The 22,516-nt window shown below is 33.9% G+C and overlaps 2 protein-coding genes across 5 annotated transcripts; one reads left to right on the top strand and one right to left on the bottom strand.

The window, feature by feature from the left end:
* Nucleotides 1-312: 312 nt before the first annotated feature.
* LOC113863947 (histone-lysine N-methyltransferase ATX2-like) lies at nt 313-20,433 on the top strand. 4 transcript variants are annotated; one of them, XR_003504577.1, is made up of 26 exons: nt 464-1,131; nt 1,606-1,657; nt 1,760-1,834; nt 1,984-2,206; nt 3,530-3,653; nt 3,740-3,844; nt 4,403-4,608; nt 5,126-5,218; nt 5,403-5,500; nt 5,928-6,098; nt 6,578-6,709; nt 7,024-7,071; nt 7,237-7,348; nt 7,429-7,494; nt 7,573-7,634; nt 7,852-7,908; nt 8,385-8,453; nt 8,591-8,786; nt 10,255-10,533; nt 10,709-10,770; nt 10,860-10,937; nt 11,351-11,446; nt 11,929-12,032; nt 12,196-12,338; nt 14,350-14,528; nt 14,677-14,766. XR_003504577.1 is itself a non-coding variant. In XM_027497749.1 (25 exons), the coding sequence occupies exons 1-24, from the start codon at nt 524-526 to the stop codon at nt 12,335-12,337; spliced, it is 3,258 nt and encodes a 1,085-aa protein (XP_027353550.1). In that variant the 5' UTR covers nt 313-523; the 3' UTR covers nt 12,338; nt 14,350-14,859. The 4 variants fall into 4 exon arrangements, 2 of the variants coding, with proteins under 2 accessions (XP_027353550.1, XP_027353551.1); XR_003504578.1 differs by having other exon boundaries at nt 313-1,131; nt 10,709-10,759; nt 14,350-14,728; XM_027497749.1 differs by having other exon boundaries at nt 313-1,131; nt 14,350-14,859.
* Nucleotides 20,434-20,809: 376 nt separating this feature from the next.
* On the bottom strand, nt 20,810-21,973 carry LOC113863814 (dirigent protein 9-like). The gene has a single exon (XM_027497535.1). It carries the CDS (start codon nt 21,971-21,973, stop codon nt 20,810-20,812), a length of 1,164 nt encoding a protein of 387 aa, XP_027353336.1.
* Nucleotides 21,974-22,516: the final 543 nt, after the last annotated feature.

Raw genomic sequence — 22,516 nt, 5'->3', positions numbered from 1 at the left:
AATGTTAACTGAACTAAAATTTAAAATTTGAATATTGATCTACTTGTGAAAAAAAAGTGCATGTATGATGTATAGAGCAGAGTCACAGAGACATCAGCACATTAACGCTAATAACAGTACATGCACACCCTTATTCGAATGCAGTTTTAATTAATAAATGAAATTCACATAAACCTGCGTTAATCCTAATTTGGATTAATAAGATGAAGACAGAATAAAAAGGTTGTCACGTGTGTGCTAGGGATATAGGAAATAGGAAATAGGAAATAGGAGGGTAAGATATATCTCACAATCGTCGATAAGCGATTCCTTATTGCTAAGCTAAGGTGTGTGCCCAACAAACAAGAGCTGCACTTTGAAGAAGGAGAGAGAGAGAGAGAGAGAGAGAGTGGGAGGAGTCTCTGTCTCCACAGGGCGGGAAACAGAATTATTTGGCGAATAAGCTTCCCTCCAAAGTCCATCACTGCGCTTTCTCTTTCTCTCAAAAACCCTAACATTCTCCAATTTCGCTATTCTCTCGCCAATGGAAGCAGCATTCCCAGAAGCTGGCGGCGGAGAAGAGGACACCAACATCGACGTGCACACCACGCGCGGCACTCCCATTCGCTACCTTCCACTCGATCACCTTTACTCCGCCACGTCACCCTGCCGCGTCACCGCCAGTGGCTCCTCCAATGTCATGTCGAAGAAGGTCAAGGCTCGCAAGCTCACTCTCAACCATTTCAACCACACCGAAAACGCGCAGCCTCTCGATCATCAGAGCAACAAGAAAACCACGCCGTCGCTGTCGCTTCCCAAGCCACCTCTCATTTATGTCTACTCTCGCCGGCGCAAGAGGCGTTTCTCTCCCACGGTGTCGTTTTGCGATTCGCCCGCGGGTCGGGTTGAGTCCGTGAACAAGGAATCTGATGGCGAGAGGAGGTTGCTGAAGAAGAGGAAAACTGGGACCACTGAGTTGGAGAAGTTGGGCGTTGATTTGAATACTGCGATTGGGAGCGTCGATGGGCCTCGATTGAGGGAATGTCGCGGCCAATTGGGGAATTCTGTGGTTGCTGGGAACGTTAAGTGTGGTTCCTTGGAGAAGTTACCCAAGTTGCTGCCTGAATCTCGTTCCGTGAAGAGATGGTTGGGGTAATTCACTTTTCTCACTTTGTTTCTGGTGCATTATTAGGAGAAAATGTTGTTACACTTGTAGGATTGGGAAATTCGTGGGTCTGCTTTGGAATTTTGTGGGGTTTTCAATTGGGTTGCTTGTTTGGACTCTAGAAAGAGAAGCTCAGTGAATATGAACTTTAGCTTGTGTTTTGTTTCCTTGGTTTATGATTTCTGAGTGGTAGGGAGGAGAAAATCTTACTTGTTAGATCTCACTTGCGGAAATGGAAAATTCTGTGTATCTGCTTTTATTTTATTGTTTTTTTAGGAAATACAGTGTTTGTTTGGACTGAAGGAATGAAAGCTCCACGAGTTTGAGCTTTGCCTAAATATGTAGGGAAATGGAAAATGTTTAGTTCTGTGGATAGGGCTAATGAGGTTTTGTTTAGTTGATTTATGATTTCTGCATGGTGGTAAAACACCTGACATGGATGTTAATTGCAATTATTGCAGGTTGAGTTTTGATAATGCTGATCCGGAGGCATTTGTCGGATTGCGATGCAAGGCAATGTTTTGTGACCTTTGGGTTATTGTTAGTTTTATGTTCATTCCACTGAATCAGTTCATACAAATACAGTTTATTATTGTCAGACCTTGTTTTCTGCAGGTTTATTGGCCCATAGATTTAAGATCATACACTGGCTATGTCAAAGGTTACGATAAGGAAACTAAGACTCATCACGTATGGCCCTCCATTATCTAAATTATTATTTGATTGATTTGAATCGCTTCAAACAAAATTTTGGTGCATCTATGATCTATCTGTATTTACCAATAACAATATTGGACTTGATATTTGCAATTTCATCCTTTTTTCAAAATTATATGCAGGTCAAGTATGACGACGGCGACGAGGAAAATTTAACTCTTTCAGATGAAAATGTAAAATTCCATGTTTCCCGTGATGAGACAAAACGTTTAAAATTGAATTATGCCAAAGTTCGTGACAGTAATGTCTCTGATTATGACATTGAAGAGATGCTTGCATTGGCTGCAAGTTTGGATGATTGTCAAGACTTTGAGCCAGGGGATATCATATGGGCCAAGCTAACTGGTTTGTGCTCAATCTTGTTATGTTGTTCCATTTGCAAATGGTTTTTTGCGCAAATCTTTATTTGAATTGTTATCCTGTTTTTTAGAATTTGAGTACAATCTGAATTTAAATAACTTCTGTTATTAATTATTCTTGTTTTTATTTGATCAACCACACATTCATTTACCACTGCAAACTGCAAATTTTTGTTTATTGCTTTGGAAATAATATTATGATATTCTCATTACTTTCGAATCTCTCTTGCCCCTTTACTAGGAAAGAGGATAATTTATGTTAAGTATTGGTTCTAAAGAAACATTTTTGGCTAGCATGGCTGTTTTTGCATTGATTGCGACTTCATTTATTCTATTGATTAGTGTACCTTTTGCATTTGCTTCTCCTGATGGTTGGTCAAGAAACTAAAATGTTGTATTTTCTGGTACGTTGTTATAGATTTTGTCAGTGTTTCTAGTGGGTTTTCATTGTAAATGGTCTCCACTATGTGCATCATAATTTATTGAAGCTATTTATTCTAGATCAAAAAATGAAATAATTCGTCCCCCAAAATTCTTTTGGATTGTGAGGCACATTAAAAGTTGAGACATGCTGAAGCATTCCAACAGTTTTAAGATTTTTCTTTAATCTTCATTTGTAATTGTTTTGAAAATTTAAATTGGATTAATTACATTTAGGAAATGACACATATGTTCTTGGATCACATTGTGTTGAAAAAAGGCATATGCTAGAGCAATGTGAATATAACTTTCATAGAATGTATGGATGCTGTATTTGTCAGATATCTTGCCTTCTTTGATTTTTAAGAAATGGTCTGTCTTGTTAGGGACTGAAAGAACGCTTTAGGTAGAGGTGTAGTGTTTTTATTTTTATTTATTTGTTATACAGAAATTTTTTATTTTGCGCACCTGATGGGATTTTGAATATTAATTGTCCAATCATTGTTACCATGTTTAGTTCTGTAGATTGGTTTTGTTTGCTGAGACGGATTTTGGCCTCTGGTGGTTAAGCTACCTACTATGTATCTAAACATTAGTGAACTAAATTTTTAAGCTTTTTGATGAAAGAGAAATTCTAAGAGCTGAAAGGTCTTATCCTCCTCAATGTCTATACAAAACACACAACATACAACAAAGAAAAACATAAGAAAATTTGTAATCTTATCATTGTTGTATACTTTTTTATATTTATATCTTTTCTATTTAGGGAGACCAGACTTTGCCTACTTCAAAATGCCTTTTCTGGTTGTTACTTTTATTTTTGGTTACTATTAGATAAATCTTGTTAATTTTGTAACAGTTATAGTAGTTATATCTTTTTATTTTGCAGGTCATGCAATGTGGCCAGCTGTTGTTCTGGATGAATTGCTTGCTAGCAACTGTAAGGGTTTAAAAACATATATAGGAGGAAGATCAGTTCCTGTCCAATTTTTTGGCACCCATGACTTTGCAAGGTTTAATATTATATGAAAACCAAGAAAAAAATTTGTTTTCCATGTTTTGTGAGAGACTGTTGTCTTTATACAATAGTTTTTTCCAGGGTTAGACTGCAACAGGTGAAATCATTTCTCAGTGGACTTCTTACTGATCTACACTCAAAATGCAAGAAACATAGTTTTATTGAGGGTTTAGAAGAGGCTAAAAGGTAATGTTAATCATGCCTTTTCTCTTCGTCTGTTCTCATATTTATTAAGTAGAACATAAAAAATTGCGAACATTAATATGTTGCTATTCCAATTGTTTGTGGACATTTTTGGTGCTAATTTTTATGTTTTGCTCTATCTTAGGTTGTTGTAGTGCTAGAGTGGCTATCGTAACAAAATTGCATTGTGGAATATAAATAAACATGTTAAACTGAGGAAGAAAGTTTGATTGACTGATTCTCATTTCTATAAACCTAAAAATGGCTTTATTTTTTCAACTTGTCTAATATTTTAATTGTTTGGCTGATGACTTGATTTTTTCAACTTTGTTGACTTGTGGTCTTGGTTCAGTCAAGGGTAATTCTTAAGGTGTTGTGTCCCAAAAACTTTGACCTGCATCATCCATGCATATGCCTTAGTCTGCTTAAATTAAAATGCTTAGTCATTCTCTGTAACGTAGCTTTTTGATTTTTTAAATTCTCTGCATTGATTCTCAAAATTGAAGAATTTTCAAATGGTTGCTCAAATTTGTTGGTTTTGCAATTATTTCACTCAAACAGGTACTTAAGTGAACAGAAGCTTCCTTTAGAGATGCTAGAGTTGCAGAAAAGATGTACAGCTGATGACTGTAACAATGTAAGTGGAGAGGTTGAAGGATGTACAGATTCAGGTGATGATTGTTTGAATGACAAGGGGATATGGCCAGCACAGGAGAACACTGAAACTTTTCCCTATGAAGTAGGAGACATGCAAATTCTAAATCTTGGTAATTTTCATGATTATTAGTATTTTATGTTCTCAAGAATTTCTTTATGTAACTTTTCTTTTCCCTAATTGGACCTTAAAATAAATCTTGCAACTTAGTTACATTATCTGATTTCCCTCTTTGATTTCCAAGACAGCCATCCAGATTCCAAACATAACCTTTAATATTTCAATTCAACTGATAGTGTACAAAGCTGTACACTGATATTGGATCAAATTTAAATTCTTGAATATCATTATGTAATTTATATTCAAGAATAAGCAAGTCATACTGTACAGTATATCTTGTTTTTAATGAAAATTTATCTTCTTTCTGATAAATACAAATGCAGAAAAATACTCTCTGGATTGATTGCATGCATATTTTTTACTTATATATTGGCAAGTAGTGTTACTCTCTTCTCTCTCCACCTCCCCCCCCCCCCCCTCTCTTTTGGTATTACTTCTTGGTTATGGACAATATGGTGACAGCAAATGGACAATGTTGCCACAGGAATGTTAACCTTTATTTTTTTCAGGAAAAATAGTTGAAGATTCTGCATCTTTTGGAGATGGAAGATTCATCTGGCCTGAAGGGTACACAGCAGTGAGGAAGTTCACTTCAGTTTCCGGTGAAGCTTATATTATTGTTGTTATTGTTTTTGGGATGTTCACGTCATATTCTTTTGTTTGATTTTTTTGAATGTTCTAAAAATTGTCAAACACATCATATCATTCATATTTGCTATCTTAGTTCTAGCAGTTCTGATTCTGTATTTTTTTTTTCCTTCTATTTTCTTCCTTTTGGTTGTTTAGACCCTAAAGTATCTGTCCCTTACAAGATGGAGGTGTTGAGAGATCCAGAATCCAAACTCCGACCACTTTTTAGAGTGACAGTTGATGGTAGTGAGCAGGTTGGTTTTTTCTATAAGAAATGATTATGCACCAATAGACTTTTGTTTCTCTGATAATTTGATATTGAATCGTCTAATGCTTATACTTCTGTAGTCTCTTTTTTTTTTTGGGGGGGGGGGGGGGAGAGGGAAAATATCTCCTATGAACATCTTGATTTCACCTTCATTGACATATCTCAGCTTTTTTTTTTCTCCTTTTTTATTTTGTGTAGTTTTCTGTTTCTGATGACAAAAGTATTAAGATCTATGGTGACACACAGTTTGCCACTTCAACAGCAGGATTTATGTGTTTCTAATTGTTTAATTACTTAACTAACTTACCTTACTTTTTTTTACTTTGTTTTTCCCTTGTCTTGCAAAAGAAACTGGAAAAGAATATCTCATATCAGTGGGTTGGGTTAATCCTGTTATTAATATTTGGATGCAGTTCAATGGTTATACACCATCTGCTTGCTGGAATCAGGTATACAAAAGGATAAAGAAAGTGGAAAAGGATGCTTCTGAAGGTACTGTTGCTGAAAGTGGAGTAGAAAAGGGTTATGAATCTGGGTCAGATATGTTCGGTTTCTCCAATCCTGAAGTGGCTAAACTTATACAGGTATGTTGTTTAATTGTAAGTCTCTTCTTTGTTTTCTTCTGCAGCTCATGATCAATGTTTTGGAAATTAAAGGAATTAATTAGGAAATATTGTAATTTTTCCCGTTGACAACTTGGTGAACTGTAGAGTTTGGTTTTTGGTATAGTTCAATGGTATCTACCAATTCATATAGCTGAATTCATCTAGTGGGATAAGGGTTGGTTGTTGTACCAAAAAGTTGACAATTTTGTAGGCATTGCCAATCTATTTATGTGCTCCCCTTCTCTCTATACTATTTATTTTTTTGCTTGGTATTTGGCTTCACATGATCATTCTTTAGTTTTCATATTCTATAAATAATTCTTTAGCCTCTCAATCTCTCTTGCTTATTCTGTTTTCAAGTTCTTGAGTCAACCAACTGTTTTTGATATAATACACATCCTTTCAGCTTGTGTGCCTGATGCTTAATTTTTACTGAAAGAAGTGTTGTTTGTTTCCAGGGATTGTCTAAATCAAAAATTTCTTCGAAGAACTTAGGTTCCAGAAGATATAATGACCTGCCTCTTGGTTATAGACAGGTTCATATTAACTGGTTTGACCTTGATAAGTGCAATGTGTGCCACATGGATGAGGTACATAGTTTATTCTCCCTTCTTTAATCCTCTAGAGCTTCTGCTTTTTTTATATGCTTCCATGCTTTTTTAATTATGATTTATATTTCTTACTTCCATGTCTTTTGATTAATAACATTTTGAAAATTTGGTTTTTGACCAAACTCAATAAGGACTGGTGATTCATGTAGCCGATCTCAATTAGTGGGATAAGGCATAGTTGTTTTTGTTTTACCTCTCCTGTGGCCCAAATTCATTCAAGGGAAATAAAAATGTTTGTTTGCTTATATTTTGATTGTTTCTTTCATGCTAAATGCGAGTTATTTATGTTGTAGGAGTACGAGAACAATCTGTTTCTGCAGTGTGACAAATGCAGAATGATGGTATGATTCCAGTAATTTATTATTATTTTTTTTTGCAGTTCTTCCCCTGGATTACTGCAGATTATGTAACATTAATAATGGGTTTAACATCTGTGACACTGCTTAACAAACCATTAAAAATCTACTTTTATTGATATTTAGCTGTGAACTGTAATTTTCGTTTAGGTTCATGCTAGATGCTATGGAGAACTGGAACCTGTTAATGGAGTGCTATGGTTATGCAACTTATGTCGATCGGGTGCTCCTCCCCCACCTTGCTGCTTATGTCCACTCATAGGTATGCTAAGACCTTTTAAAATTTATCTGTCTTAAAATTAGAATTATATAGCATTGAGTATTTAATGGTGTTTCTTCTAGGTGGTGCAATGAAGCCTACAACTGATGGCCGGTGGGCTCATTTGGCTTGTGCCATGTGGATACCTGGTTTGTTTGTGTATGACTATTTATTCTTTTTTAATCCTATGTCTTGTTATGTTTACTAGGTGTTATAATTTTTGCCAGAAACATGCTTAGCTGATGTCAAGAAAATGGAGCCTATTGATGGTTTGAGTAGAATTAGTAAGGTATGCCTTTATAACTATTAATTCTTTCCATTTTGTTTTGTTTTTGTGTTTCTAAGTTGTTTTGCTAATTTTTTTTCATCATTTTTTTTGTTTAAATTTTTACTAAATTGCTTATTTGTCAATGATTAGGTTGTGAGATTCTAAATTAGTACATATATTTACCAACTCCTTTGCCATTTGGTTTTCTTTTAATTCTGTAAATTCTGCATCTGAACAGGACCGCTGGAAGTTGTTATGCAGCATATGCGGTGTTTCTTATGGTGCCTGCATCCAAGTAAGTGGTCTGGGTCTTTAATTGAATAATAGTTTAGGGCATATAGGCAGGTAATTCTTTACAGATGGAGCACCAAGTCTCTGTTAACTAAAACATAGCAAACAACCTGATGCCTAAAGCACAATCAAAACCTACATGGATTTTACTGTTATTTTTCGTAAGATTTTATTACGTGTATATGTATATATAGGGGGAGCATATTAGCCGAGAGCTTGTGAGTAGCTACTCTTGAGTCTTGACCGTACAACTATGCAAATTCAATATTTTACATAAACCAATCTTGACCATCCATATTTGATTAGGTCAATATTAGTCCTCTTGTTCTTACATGATACACACTCTATGTCTGTACTTGCATTTATGTATGTATGTATGTATAACACATAATTCATAGGGCTTAACTAGTATGTTATATTAAGCTTTTTTTTTTGTTTGGGTTTAAATTGTGATTTTTTTCAAATTTCAATTTTGCTTAGTGTTCAAATAGTTCTTGTCGAGTGGCATATCATCCACTTTGTGCACGTGCAGCTGGTCTCTGTGTTGAGGTATTTATCCTTCTCTTTTTCCAATTCATGTTTTATAAATTATTTTGTTTTGACCTCAAGTGTGTTGTGTTGGGTTGATACAATTATTAGCTAAAAATTATTTAGTGATCCATGTATTTATTTTTACAATTTTATAGCTTGAGAACGAGGACAGGTTATATCTACTTTCTGTTGATGATGACGAAGACCAGTGCATTCGCTTACTTTCTTTCTGCAAGAAACATAGGCAGCCATCTAATGATCATTCTGTTGCTGATGAACGTATTGTTCGAGTTGCTGGTCAGTGTTCAGACTATGAACCACCACCCAATCCATCTGGTTGTGCTCGAAGTGGTATGATATTTGACAATTGTTTTACTAAAACAATTTCTTACTTTCATATTGTTTACTTGCTTAGCACCAGCTACCAAGAAAGAGTAACCAAAATTAAGTTTGGTGATTTTTAATTGGTTTGATGTTACGCTGTTTGTCACTTTACTGACTTGTTACTTTTATATTCAAATCAATTCTTGTTCATGTTCAATATTTTGAAGTGTGCAATCTTTGGCTCAGTTCCATTTCTTCCCTATTTAACATCAACTAAACTGATTTGAAAATCATATACTTCATTTCATACCAGACTAACGATGAGGACAGTCAAATCACATTGCTTGAAATTGTTTTTTTTTTTGTTTTGATTGGATTGACAATCTGTTTATTAAACAAATAATGTTTTGTTGCTATTTGGAAAGGGAAATAATAGACTGCCAGGATCAGGCTGGCAGAGTAGCTGAGTTGATGCGTGAGAATGAATTTGTTGAGATATTAGTAAACATTTTAGTTTGGTCAGGGTCAAAAAAATTTTTCAACTTTTAACCATATTCCTGTGCTATGAAATATGAATGGTGAAAAAACTTTTTTAAAAAGAACAATGCCTAGCCAACCATCTATCAAACATAATTGCTTCTAAAGTATAAACTTATTGACTACAGAACTAGTACGAATGGTTGCTACCATTTATTTTGGGATCGAAATCTAATCCAGTGATGCAGCTGACCCTCCTTGATTTTGTGATTATTTCTATCATAACATTTCATACTGTATAGCACTGTTCTTATCAAAATTGTATCTGGCTATATCTGCCCGATGTTCTTATCAAAATTGTTATGACATCAATCATATTTCTCAGTTCATGGGAGGGATTATTTTGCTCCGGTACAAAAATTGCTCATTCTATTCCTTGCTCAAGTTCTTAGTTGTCCAGCTTTTTATGCTGTGTATTTGGGTTTATTGAGGTGTGAATTATATCATTTGGTTATGGATGCTTTCTGCGTTAGCACTTCTAAGGCTCCACTTGAGGCAATTAGGATATGTACTATACTACTATTGGAAGCAGATTGATCTTAACTCACTCCCTAAACCTAGCTTAGAGGAGAAGGATTGCTTTAAGTCTAATGAAGAGTATTCTGATGTATTCTTAGCTAATGTAGGACATCTTGACACACAAAATAAAAGGATGTGTACATGTGTATGAATATAGAGATATTGAAGCTTGGTGGAAAGTGTCTGGACCCCTATTGTATATTGCTTGAGGGGATGGATGGTGGATTGGGTAATGGGTGAGTCTTTTGATGATTGCACTTTAGGATAACATTGTTTGTGGGAAAGATTCTGTTGACTGATCTTATCTCTGCATTTTAGCTCATGTATTGATATGCACTTGTTCTCTCTATCTGGCTCCTCATTAAGTTCTTAAAATTGTTCAATTACATTTCTAAAGACGAATTTGCTAAATAAGGTCTGCTGTTATCTTCTTGTGCAGAGCCATATGATTACTTTGGCAGGAGAGGCCGAAAAGAACCTGAAGCACTTGCAGCTGCATCGTTGAAACGTTTGTTTGTGGAGAATCAACCTTACTTAGTAGGTGGATACTGCCAACATGGATCGTTAAACAACCCAGAGCCTTCTGGCAGAGGAGTCTGCTCAAAATTCTTTTGTAGAAGGCTGAAAACCTCTCTGACTGACAATTCAAACAGCATACTTTCTACTGCTGAAAAATACAAGTACATGCGGGAAACATTTCGGAAACAGCTGGCATTTGGTAGGAATAATTGTCTGTCAATATTTTTCAAAATTGGTGGGAATAGGGAAAATATTTATTTTTGTGGAAAGTTGACTATTATTCACATGGAGAGATGTAATTTGAGAATTAACTATGGAGAATTTTATCTTATCTTACCTTAGAAAATTTTATTTTTTATTTTTTATAATTTAAGGGAAATCAAGAATTCATGGATTTGGCATCTTTGCAAAGCATCCATATAAAGGTGGAGACATGGTAAAGAGAATATTTTCCATTTGAATGAACCTTCTTTGTTTAGAGCATGTCATCTTTAAAGGCCTGATTTATTGATTTTATTTATTCAGGTGATTGAATACACTGGTGAACTTGTTAGACCTCCTATAGCTGACCGGAGAGAGCACTTCATATACAATTCATTGGTGGTAAATATTTTTAATTTATCAAATGTGCTTGTATAAGATGTGTTGTCGGATGGCTAATTTGTTTGAAAATGATATTTGAGGTGAATCAGCTAGTAATCTTTAATGGTTTCCTTAGATATGTTTTGGCTGCATTTTTTCATTGCCTTCTCCTGCCCTGGCATGGTGTTTGCATTTCAAGTTAATAAATGCTTGTGATGGGAAGAAACATATTTTTGATAACCATGAAAATTTGAACTAAAAGAGACTGCATATTTTTCATTGAACCTTTTATTGTCGACATGCACAAGAATGTTTGTACTATTGCACCTTTGGTGATGAATAATCTAGTTATAGAATTATTACCGCATCTTCTGAAATGTTTAATTACATGCTTATGCAGCATATAGTAACTTGTGTTTCTTTCTCTCATGCAGGGTGCTGGAACCTATATGTTTCGGATTGATGATGAAAGAGTCATTGATGCTACCAGAGCGGGAAGCATTGCTCATTTAATTAATCATTCTTGTGCAGTGCGTCCTTTTCACCTTAATTTTACATTTTCCATTAATCCACTTTGCTTGTTAAAAATTTCCATTTCAATCAGCCTTCTCAAATTGTTATATGAGATTTAGTTGATAGATTTTTCAATGTACACTCTGGTGCCTGGAGGATTTCTATTTTTTATCATTGGGTATTTGTATTCTTGAGAAGACTTAGCCCTGTTGTAGAATATTGACAGATTTGTTGCATTATTAAATGACTTTTCATAAGATGGTTCACATTTGCCGTGGAGCAGTTTGATTAAGACCTACAAGGCTATGAATATACATTGATGCCCCCATCAAATGAAAGTATATTGCTTTAAAATTGATGTATCCTTGTCCTAAGGTTGAATTCAACATTCTACTGTTGATTTTGGTTTGGCAATACTGCAATTCTACTGGTGAATTTATTTTGGTTGCTGAAGACAAAAAATTAATTGCTTACCGATATATTTTTTGTTTGTGGGCAGCCGAATTGCTATTCAAGAGTTATAAGTGTTAATGGCGATGAGCATATTATAATATTTGCTAAGAGGGACATCAAACAGTGGGAAGAGCTTACATATGATTATAGGTTTCCTACTTATTCAAATGAGTTCTGATATATGCACAATGAAAAAACCAAACAAAATTCTTGTTTGTATTGGTTTTAGTTGTGTGTATCATTAAACTTTCTAAATATATTATAATTCTTTCTAATTTAATATTGTGCTGACTTTCTTCAAATAATGTGACAGATTTTTTTCAATTGATGAACGGCTTGCTTGTTACTGCGGCTTCCCAAAGTGCCGGGGTATAGTAAATGATACTGAGGCAGAAGAACGGGCTGCTACCCTGTATGCACCACGAAGTGAATTGATAGATTGGAAAGGAGAATAAGGTAAGCGACCATGATCTTGCCTCACACCTTTGGTCAATATTGGACTTTTCAAGTGTTACATACACATTATTAGGTGTGACAACACATGTTTGGTTCTCCTTTTGTTTGGAGATTTTTTTTGTCAAAAGCTCTCTTAGGAATGTTTTAGAGAAAGTGATAAGATAATTTTATATCGTTTGAGGCAGAGGAAGCAGTTGTTACTGTTATATTATTATGAAGGTTTAGAGATAGCCTTTGATTTCTGGGGGAATTTCTTTAGGATGCATGATTCACTTTTTAAGCTTACTCAAATTTTGAGGAGGCTTGCTAAATCTAGTTTTGGTTAAGTTTGAAGTGGCTGGTGTTTGGTGGTGTTACTCTACACTGTACCTTTTTCTGTAAGCTATTTAGTATTGATTTCTTGATAATGGTTTTTCGTGAGGTTTACCTTTTTCCTGTTGGTTTTTGGTGATTTTTTATATTGAATCATTTTTTCTGTTTGTAGGATTTCTTGTCTCGTTCTGAACTTTTATACTTTGTTGTCAGTTGTGTATCTTTTTCTATGAAAAAAAACTGACCTGATGTGAACATGCTGACTAGCAAAAGTCCTGGTATGTAACATTATTTCAGTATTTGTTGGCAGAGTCAGAATTTGTCTGTGATTGCTAATTGTATGCTAGACTGGTACAGTTGTTCTTCATGTAAACTTGTTGCACCATATTAGCTCTTCTTTGAATTAACTTGCACCTGCTGGTGCAGTTTACACTATACATGTTTTCTCGGGGGTAAGACTTCGTATTCTGTTCTTAATTGTAAAATAGATGGAATAGATGGTTTTTTTTTCTTGGATTTCATGGAGTGTTAATAGTACATCTACAACAACAAAGCTTTTATTTCACTAGGTGTAGTTGAATATGTGGATCATATATTGTTGGGCTCGGTCAAAAATCAAAATTTTTAATATATTATTTATTGAGTGTTAGTACTTAGCACTAACATGAAAGAAAAAAAAAACAGATTGGTTATTGAATCAGTGTAAACAAAAACTAGTTCACTGTTAATTAGTTCAATCATAGTTGAACTGAACCAGTGATAATTAAATACTTCTCAATGTTATATAATATATTAAGTGAAAAACTAACATATAATCATGATAAATCAAGTTTGATAAAATTTTGAATTTGCATAAAAGGATCATATTATATGTCATATAGATGAAAAATCAATAATAGAAGAATAATGATAATTTTTGTGTCTTTATGTCTCAACAAATGTTTTAAATTTAATGAAAAAAATATATAAAAATTGAAGAAAAAAAACTGGGTTAAACTGGTTTTGGACCAGAGCGAGTGCTCAATGGTTTAGTGGAATATGGGCTCGCTGATATTCTGGTTGAAGTGGTCAGATTGGGTCGGTTGTATCATATTGATGCTTAGCACAAGAAATGGGAGCTCTCGTGTGTGTGGGGGGGTTGGGGGGGATATGGGTGTGTACTTGTTCTGTCCTTTCATGGAAATAATCTTTTATTCAATACAAATAAATCCTAAAACTTACTAATCTTTTAGGTCAATTTTTGGCACTTGCCAAGGCAAAATGTGGAAGAACAAAGTAGTCAATTTATTATGCCTTGGATTAGGGGCCATTTGATTTGAGAAAGTATTTTATGCTTTCACTTTTAATTACAACAATGTTACCTTGTTTTCATTTTGTTTTGTTTTCTTTTTTTTCAAAAATTTGTTTAGGAAACAATGAGTTTTTGACATTTTTTAAAACCAAATGCCAAGTAAACCGTTAAGTTGTCTTGTCTCTTTCATTCTGAGTTTTGACATAACAGTTCATTTCTTTTTATCCCTGGTTGTATTTTTCAGAGGTTTCTTTGCATTTTAAGTTTTTTACTTTCAAGGCAACGTTGCAGAATTCTGTATGTGGTGATTAAATTGGTTTTGCCTTATATTCAGATTTTCTTGTTTGTTGCTTTTGCAATTCTTTATTCAGCCACACGTCCTTTTGTTGATTCTATTTTGTTTTGCAGATTTTTAATCCTAATATTATGCATGTAAGTTCCTTCTGAAGATGGATTGTTTGTCCAACAACTTGTCATGGATTCTGCCATTTCTCTGAAAGGACAGTTTGTACATAGCTCATCTGATTCTTCCCATTGTTTTGTGACTTCTGTCATAACCCCAACTGAGTGGTTTATGTTGGCTCAAGGTGGTTCCCTCCGGTGTTCTGGTTATAGTAATTGAAAAGATGTCGCTAGACTTTTTACATATGTTTCATTTGAAATTCATTGCCACAATTAAGGCCTCTGTTTAACTTCAACCAATTTGCTGAGATATTGTATCTTGCCATTGGATAGGTACAGTTGTAATTGTTCAAACCTTCATAAAAATGAAAAGCAATTGAGAATTCAAATGAAAGTACTTGCTGAGTGTGTTGAACTGCCTCCAGAATTTAGGTCTGACAAATGTACATATATAACGAACTTTAGTTGTTATAGAAGTCAATAAATACAATGTAAACTAAAAAAATCATTACTTTTCGCTATACCGAGCTCAATACACAATCGAGTCAAAAAGTGGGACCCAACAATGTCAAAATGTGTACATATTTATTATTATTGATGTTTACCTTTTTTAGTCTAATGATTTACAATAAGTAGATTAAGGAATTATTTTAAAACATTTTGGATTTGGATTTTTCTTGGTTGACAATTAGTTTTATAAAATAAGTTGAATAAATACTTTAATATATTTCTTAGAAGCTTGTATTATGTGGCTTATTATGATTTTAGAAGTGGTTGTATGTTTACTTTGCTAAGAGAAATATCAATACATGTTTTTGAACGTTTTTTTAACATATTTCTATACTTGGTTCATTTTTAAAAAATTTAAAAGTACATATTTTGTAAATTGATCACTTAAAATTTTTTTAACTTTTTAAAAAATGAACCAATAACAAGTATTATGTTCGAAAGAGTGAAGTAATTTACTTTATTGTAAATGGAACTTCTACTTTGTTGGTAACTGTGTTGAGTGGTGATATAAGGCTAATTCATCACTTGTGATGGGTAGAAATTAACCTTATATATACAAGAATGTATTTCTACTTTATTATTGATATTTTGATGGCATTTTACACCATCGAGATTTGTTAATTGAAGAGTGGAAGCTAGATAGATCTTGTTCGTATGCACATGTGTGCTTGAAAGAATATGGTCGAGATCAAATTATAAAAATCACTTCAAAAAGTATGTCCTCTTGGAATTCATCTTGTTTTATGAAATGTTTAAATTCTAGTATAATTGAATGATGGTTTATGAATTTCTATAATCTAACTTCTAGGAGTTGGTTTCACCTTGTAAGAATCTGTTATCATAACTGGTTTGATTCTTTTTATTGTAATTATTCTGATATATGAGTATTATAATAATTGTTATTGTAATTATGAATTCTTATAATCTAACTTCTTGGGAGTTGGTTTCATCCTGAAAGAATTTGTAAGTTGAAAATGATGTTTAATCGTATTACATTATGATGAATAATCTTATATGGTAGTGAATATTAAATTTTAAAAAAATAATACAAAAAAGTTAGATTAGAAATGAGAATGTTTAGATGAATAAATGATATATAAAAAATGACAAGATAAGAAATGATTATATATGTGAGAATATTGAAATAATACTTATAGTAAGAAAGATAATTGAAAATTGTTTAAAGTACTTTAGTCACTTATAAAGAAAACTATTAGAGACACTGGTAAAGAGAGAAGATGATATGACTTTTAGTCTAATAAACAAATTAGAGGAAAATTTTAAAAAATCTTAGAAAAAGTTATTTTAAGAGATATGTTGATAAATAATGTTTTGTTGTTGGCTTGTTGCATCATGTATATAAGGTCTGAATGTAAATTTCTTGTACTTAGGAAATCAACATTTATGATGTTAATTATATGCTATCTATTTTGTGATTTTCATTTCTTGTAGAATAATGTGCCACTGCCTCCTTGTAAGAGGAATTGTATTGTATGATCATTATTCAATATAGAAAAATATTATTTTCATATTTTCTAAGTTCCTCTAACAGTCTTAATACAGTTAAGCATGTTTTTTTCTACTCTTAATAGATGGACTTGTGTAGTGTTAACAACTCTCATTCAGGACCAACATCATCCTAGAGCCAAAGTTTTGAGTCTCACGTCAAGTGTGGTTGAAAGTTTAAGATTACTCATAGATACGAAGACTTATTTTAGAGTTAGTTTTGGTTAGAGAAAGGGAGAAGGTAGGAAAGAGGAATATAGATTTGATGATAAACTTTGTTTGAAAATTTTTAGATAAGAAGGAATAAACCTTACAAAACACTCCTGAGTCTATGTTTTTAAGTTTTTTTTCAATTTGAATTTTTTTTTATTAATCATCATTCCTCTTCTCTTACCCTTCAAACTCTTTTCTTATTTTTTTAATTATGATAATATGTAATTGTATATCCTCATATTTAATTTGTGTATTAATCATTCTTATTATGAATATATATTTTACTTAGTAGTTTAAGTACATAGATTCATCATGTCTCTTTTTTCTCTTCCTTTTCAATAATTTCTTTAATATTTATAAGCTCCATTTTAACTATATTTTAGTTTATGTAAGATTTCATCAAGCCTAACTCTGTTTGGCACCTTATCAATAAAGACTAGATTGATAAACTCATCAAACTTTTATAGGCTAGTACATCTTTTAGTATTCTTAGTGGTTCTATTGCATAACAAGATATCTTTAGTGTTTTAGATGTTATTCTTGTGGCATAGATTGTCTTGTGGATCATTGATTCAGAAACATTTAACTAATGATCCAGGAACATTTGGCTGCATGACTAGCGTTTTATCTTTGTTTAAAATTTATTTTCCTTGTTCTTTTATTGAAAATGTTAGAATCATAGATGGTAGTGTGTCTCCTATTGCAAAGAAAGATATCATCTCTATATCTAGTATCACCAGCTCCTAAACCTTTTTTATAACCTTTGGTTTGTCAAAAATAATTTGTCTTGATACCATTTGCAATGTTATTTTCTTGGATTCTATGTTTCAGGACTAGACTTCTGAGAAAATGATAGGTAGTGCCAGGATGATAGATTGACTTTATTACCATAAAAAGAATCTTGAGGTTGAAATAACTCCAGGATTACAGTGGTACAAGTTCTTTACTTGTCTAAGGACCAGTAATGCTTTAACATTGTAGGCTAGGACATCTAAGTGTCAATATCTGAAAACATCTGTTCTCACCTTTATTTAAGGACGTCGATTATTCCTTTTTTATGTGAAAATTGTGTTCACATAGGTGAACTTCTATTTGATCAAATTCAATAGAGAGAAGAAATTGTTATTTTGATTTTCAATTTATTCAGTATTCATCTTTTGTGATTCACGATGAACTGGATCAATTTATGAACACACTGTATTTGGAAGATATTAAGTAGTAGTAGGCTGTAATTTGTTTTCTGTAAAATGCGAAGCTAATGAGAATGTGGAAATGCAAGGTTAGTTACAAAAAAGCTCACTCAAACTTAGGGGCTCGACTATTCTCAACTTTTTGTTCCAGTGGCTAAGATTATTAGGATTGGAGTGTTGGTCCGATCCAGTGTGTGTTTGTTATAAGGCTTTGGCGATTTACACTCATGGCACCCATACTCATACATTCTTTATTTTGTTACTGATTCATCAAATGTGAAACTTTTTATTATTTAACCTCTCCTCAAGTTCAACTTATTTTAATTTAGTTGTGACTTAATTGTTTTTAATTTAGACTTTGCACCTTTGCTTCAAGTTTTTCCTTTTATATGTTATTGTCTAGGATTTTTTTTCTTTTTCTTTTTTAAAGTTTGTTTGAATTGACTTATTTATTTTATATCTTTTATTTACTATTTATTTGTTTGGAATTTGACTCTGATACCATTTTATAATTTGATTATAAGCTTGACTTAAAATTAATGAAAAAAGTGACTTATAACTTAGTTTGGTTTACTTATTTAAAATATCTTCACAATTTAGGCTCATGGCTCTCGTTTATATACTATTTATTTTGTTACTAACCCACTAAATATGGGACCTTTAATCATCCAACAAAGACAAACTCAATTGGAGTATTCGCGTTTTGCACATGTTTTGGCCACAAAAGCAACCTCACTACTTAATGTTGCAGAGACACTTTTAAGGGTATTTTGGCGATTTTGGTTTAAAAAAAAATATAAATGGGTTAAATCATGCAGTGTTGTGTAATTGTTTCTGTCCTATCACTGTGCGACCCAATTACTTCCCATTGTTTGACGACTTTCTAGTCATTTCTTGATGTTTCCTAGTTAGGTTCTTGCATTTATTTTTTTGACAAACCTATGCTCTCTTTGTTGGGCTTGTGTGGTCAGGCAAGTGCTCTGTTTTTCATTTTTGTTTGTTTTCAGCTTTTCTCACAGGTTGTCCTCTTCTTTTTCTTCCTATCTTTTTGTGTTTTGTTGGGTTTTTACTATTGTGTTTTGACATCCATTTTCATTTTGTCTGATTTTTCCCCTTGTTCAGTTTTAGCTTTTTTATTCTCTCTAATTCTTTTTATTTTCATGAACCATCCTCGTCTAAAAGACCTAAACTAATGAACTCCTTTCTGTTTATCTCCCGTAGTTTAACAATTATGGCATCTTCCACCTGACCAAATAACGCATCTGTTGGTTCACCAAAAGCCGCCTCTTATTGCTGCAGCATTAGTATCAGTGGCTTTTTTACAGCATTAACGTAGCATGGCAGTGGAACAGTTTGAAAGATTTAAACAATGGGAGGAGTGTCACATGTGACTTCTGTAAAAAAAACTACTAGCGAAGGAATCACTAGAACAAAAAGACAAAATGGGAATTAGGGGAGATGTCAATGCTGTAAGAAAACTCCACTAAGTTAAGATGTTAAAGGAAGCCTTCGAGAAAAAAAAAATGGGAGAAAAGGATTCATAGTTGAATGAGTTGCAAGAAGATTAAAACGAAGAAGAGGGGCAGGGAATTACGAGTATTCAACGTGGAAAAAGGCCAGTAACATTATCAAATTAGGCCTTTTGCCTGCTGCCATGAAAACTGAAAATGTAAAGGCCTCATGGATTTACTTCTTTCTAAAAATAAAAAAATAACTAAGAAATTGATCTTGATGCTGAAGTGATGGAAGGACTTCGTCAATGCATTGAATGACTTAGTGAAAATGAAGAAGTTGCGGATATGATTTCTAATAAATTGTCAATATATAAGAGTGTTGGAGGTTTCATTTGGTTGAAAGCAGAAATAAGGCAAAGGACCACGACAATTTCTGGTAAGTGGAAGTGTAATTTTTCTTTTTGACATAAATTTATTTACATAAAATTGCATAACAAGCTGATACATTATATTATAGTATTGAGCTCGACTCATGGTTCATTGGGATGCCGGCATTATTGGAGTACTTTTCAACATGTAGGTTAATATTAAATAATTTAAATTTATAGAATTAAGTTGCAAGACTTGATTTACGTTACCCAGTACTAAAAGAACACTATGACAGTTGTCATGTTATTGATCCCATTCTTTTAGATGATATTTATGATATTAACGAGTGGCTAGTGGAAAAAATGGGTAGAGATGGTGAATATGCTGAAAATGATTTGATTTTTAGTTCTGATAGCTTAACTTGGGAGCTATTGCTAATATAATCGAGGCTAAAAAATCTCTAACCTTCACTAAGCAACAAACAAGAATGAGAGAAGTTTCATCAAAGTCTTCAACCTCTAGAGAAAGTAGAAAAAGAAAGGAAGTCATTTAAGAAGATTATGAAGTCACAGAAATTGATGAAGGAGCTTAAGATGATAAAGAAGAAGAAATCTATCACTGTAATGGTGAAAGTGATAAAAATAAAAACTTGAAGAGGATGATCGACGATTCCTATGAAGAAATTTTTTTTTAGATCTTCTATGTTTTGTTACTTTTAAGCTTAAAGTTTATTTCCTTGACTTTTGTTGCTATAAACGTGTATGTTTTGTTTAAGATTTATGATTTTTTTTTTGTAATTATGAATATACATGAATTCAGAGTTCTAATATTTATTTTCTAAATTTTGGACGATTTATATGTATAGCATAATTGCTGTAATTTATATAAAAATTTAGAATAACAGGTCATCCAGCTGGGCTACATGCCAGTATTCAAAATTGATAACATAAATATAATTAGCCACTTCATTAATTGGAAATAATTATTCACATATAGGTGGTGGTATTTTTGATATAGATATGGAATAATGTTTAGGAGAATATTCTCACGGTATGCAGTAGGAATGTGGAAATTAAGAAAAAAGGGACGTTAACTAAAAACTAAAAGGAAGCAGAATGAGCTATGTTGTTTCAAACTTAATCAAGCATTAACTGAGACACTGCCAATTTTAACAACCATACACAAATTCAAACACCAAATATGAAATCCAATTACATGGGGCGACTACTCAGTGAGGTAGAGATTGAAATGCAGGATGGTGTCCACCCCGTCTGTGGTATGCTGGTCTTCCTTTAGAAGGGTCTCAAGTGCAGCATATCCTCTGGCATTCTCATACTTCCCAGTCCCACCAATCACTGCTATTTCAGATTCTGGTGATGCTGTCCTATGAACCCCAAAGAGACTTATAGTGTCCTCCACCCCGTCGTGATGCTCACTACCATGCACCAAAATTGTCAGCACAATGGTCTGGCTAGTACCGTCCAATGAACTTGCCAAGTAGAACCCTTGTGCTCTTCCAATTACAGCAGAATCCAGCTCATGCCCTTCTGTTAGCTGGTCATCAATCACTGTGACCGACCCAAACATGAGCTTCTGGATTGTAAACCCTTCAGGGAGGTTACCAGCGGAAACAAATGGCTGGTTGTTGCTGCCAGTAACTGTGTTACTGGTGCCACTGTTTTTGAACACGGTGGAAGATTGTGCACCACTGAGGCCTACAAGGAGTGGGAGATTGTTGTTGGTGATGATGCCATTGAGCTTTGGGTTAACCAGTGGGATTCCTCCAGTGATTGGGAAGAGATTGTTGTTGAGCTTGGAGAAAGGTAGGCCAGTGACGTCAGTGTTTGCTACAATTCCTGCCACCACTCTTGCTGATGGATGTGACCCTCCAAGGATATCATGCATGAAAAAAGAGAATGATGGCTCTTTCGCCACAGGCTTTGCTATCACTGGTGTTATAGCAGCAACAGCTGGGACTTCAGCCTCTGGCTGTGGAAGTTCTGGAGTTTCCTCTGTAGTAGGACTTGCCACTGGGGGAATGTCCTCAGCTGGTGCAGTGACAGCAGCTGGAGCTTCTGTTTCTGGAACTGGTGGGTCTGCATTGTCATCTTCATCTCCGGGGTCTGCTGTAGCAGGATTGATGGTGGTGGCTGCAGGTGTTTGGCCACTTGGCAAAGTTGTCCCTATCTGTGGTATGGTGTTGATTGGACCTGTTGTGACTGAAGGGTTGACAGCACCAGGTCCTGGTAGATTGCCTATAGCTTGAGGTTGGGATTCAACTTCATCTAGGATCCTTGCAGAGTTGGTAATCAAAAAGGTTGTAGTTAGGAAAAAGAGGCAGAGAGTGGCCTTGTAGGTGTTAGGATTGTGTAAGAAAACATTGGCCATTTTACACACAATAACCAGTACTGCAGTGAGGACGAGTCTTGTTATTAGGATTTGAGAGAGAGATTTCGTTGTTGATGAAGCAGATTTCTGGTTGTTATATATACATACACATACATGTAGTTAGTATTCAAGTGGAGCTGATGGAATCTTTGGTCAACGAAAATGTGCAAGTTCAAGAAACTATAATGGAGTGGTTGGATTTTCATCCATTGCGATGTGCTTTGGTTAAAACAACTCCTCATCGTTAAGTATTGGCATTTTGCACTAACAGAAATATATAAATAAAATCGCACCTCTGAATGATGTGATAAACAATTGGATGATCGCGTAAAGCCAAGTATGTGAAACTATGTAAATGATATTTGGAGCGGGAAAAAGCCTCGTGTCTGGTATTATGAACAATATTCCATTAGCGATTTTGCCTGGTAACACATCGTTTGCTGTGGATACCATTAGATTGTAATTTCCCAAAGAAATGAAGTTACCAACAGTTAGATTGCTTTGATTTACAATCTTCATTAACAAAAAAAACTTAATTTCCAG

Source organism: Abrus precatorius, unplaced genomic scaffold (assembly GCF_003935025.1).
Source record: "Abrus precatorius isolate BTA unplaced genomic scaffold, Abrus_2018 Scaffold3, whole genome shotgun sequence".
Taxonomy (NCBI): Eukaryota; Viridiplantae; Streptophyta; class Magnoliopsida; order Fabales; family Fabaceae; genus Abrus; species Abrus precatorius.
The sequence above is the reverse complement of the archived record's forward strand: the minus strand, read 5'-3'. Positions and strand labels throughout refer to the sequence as shown.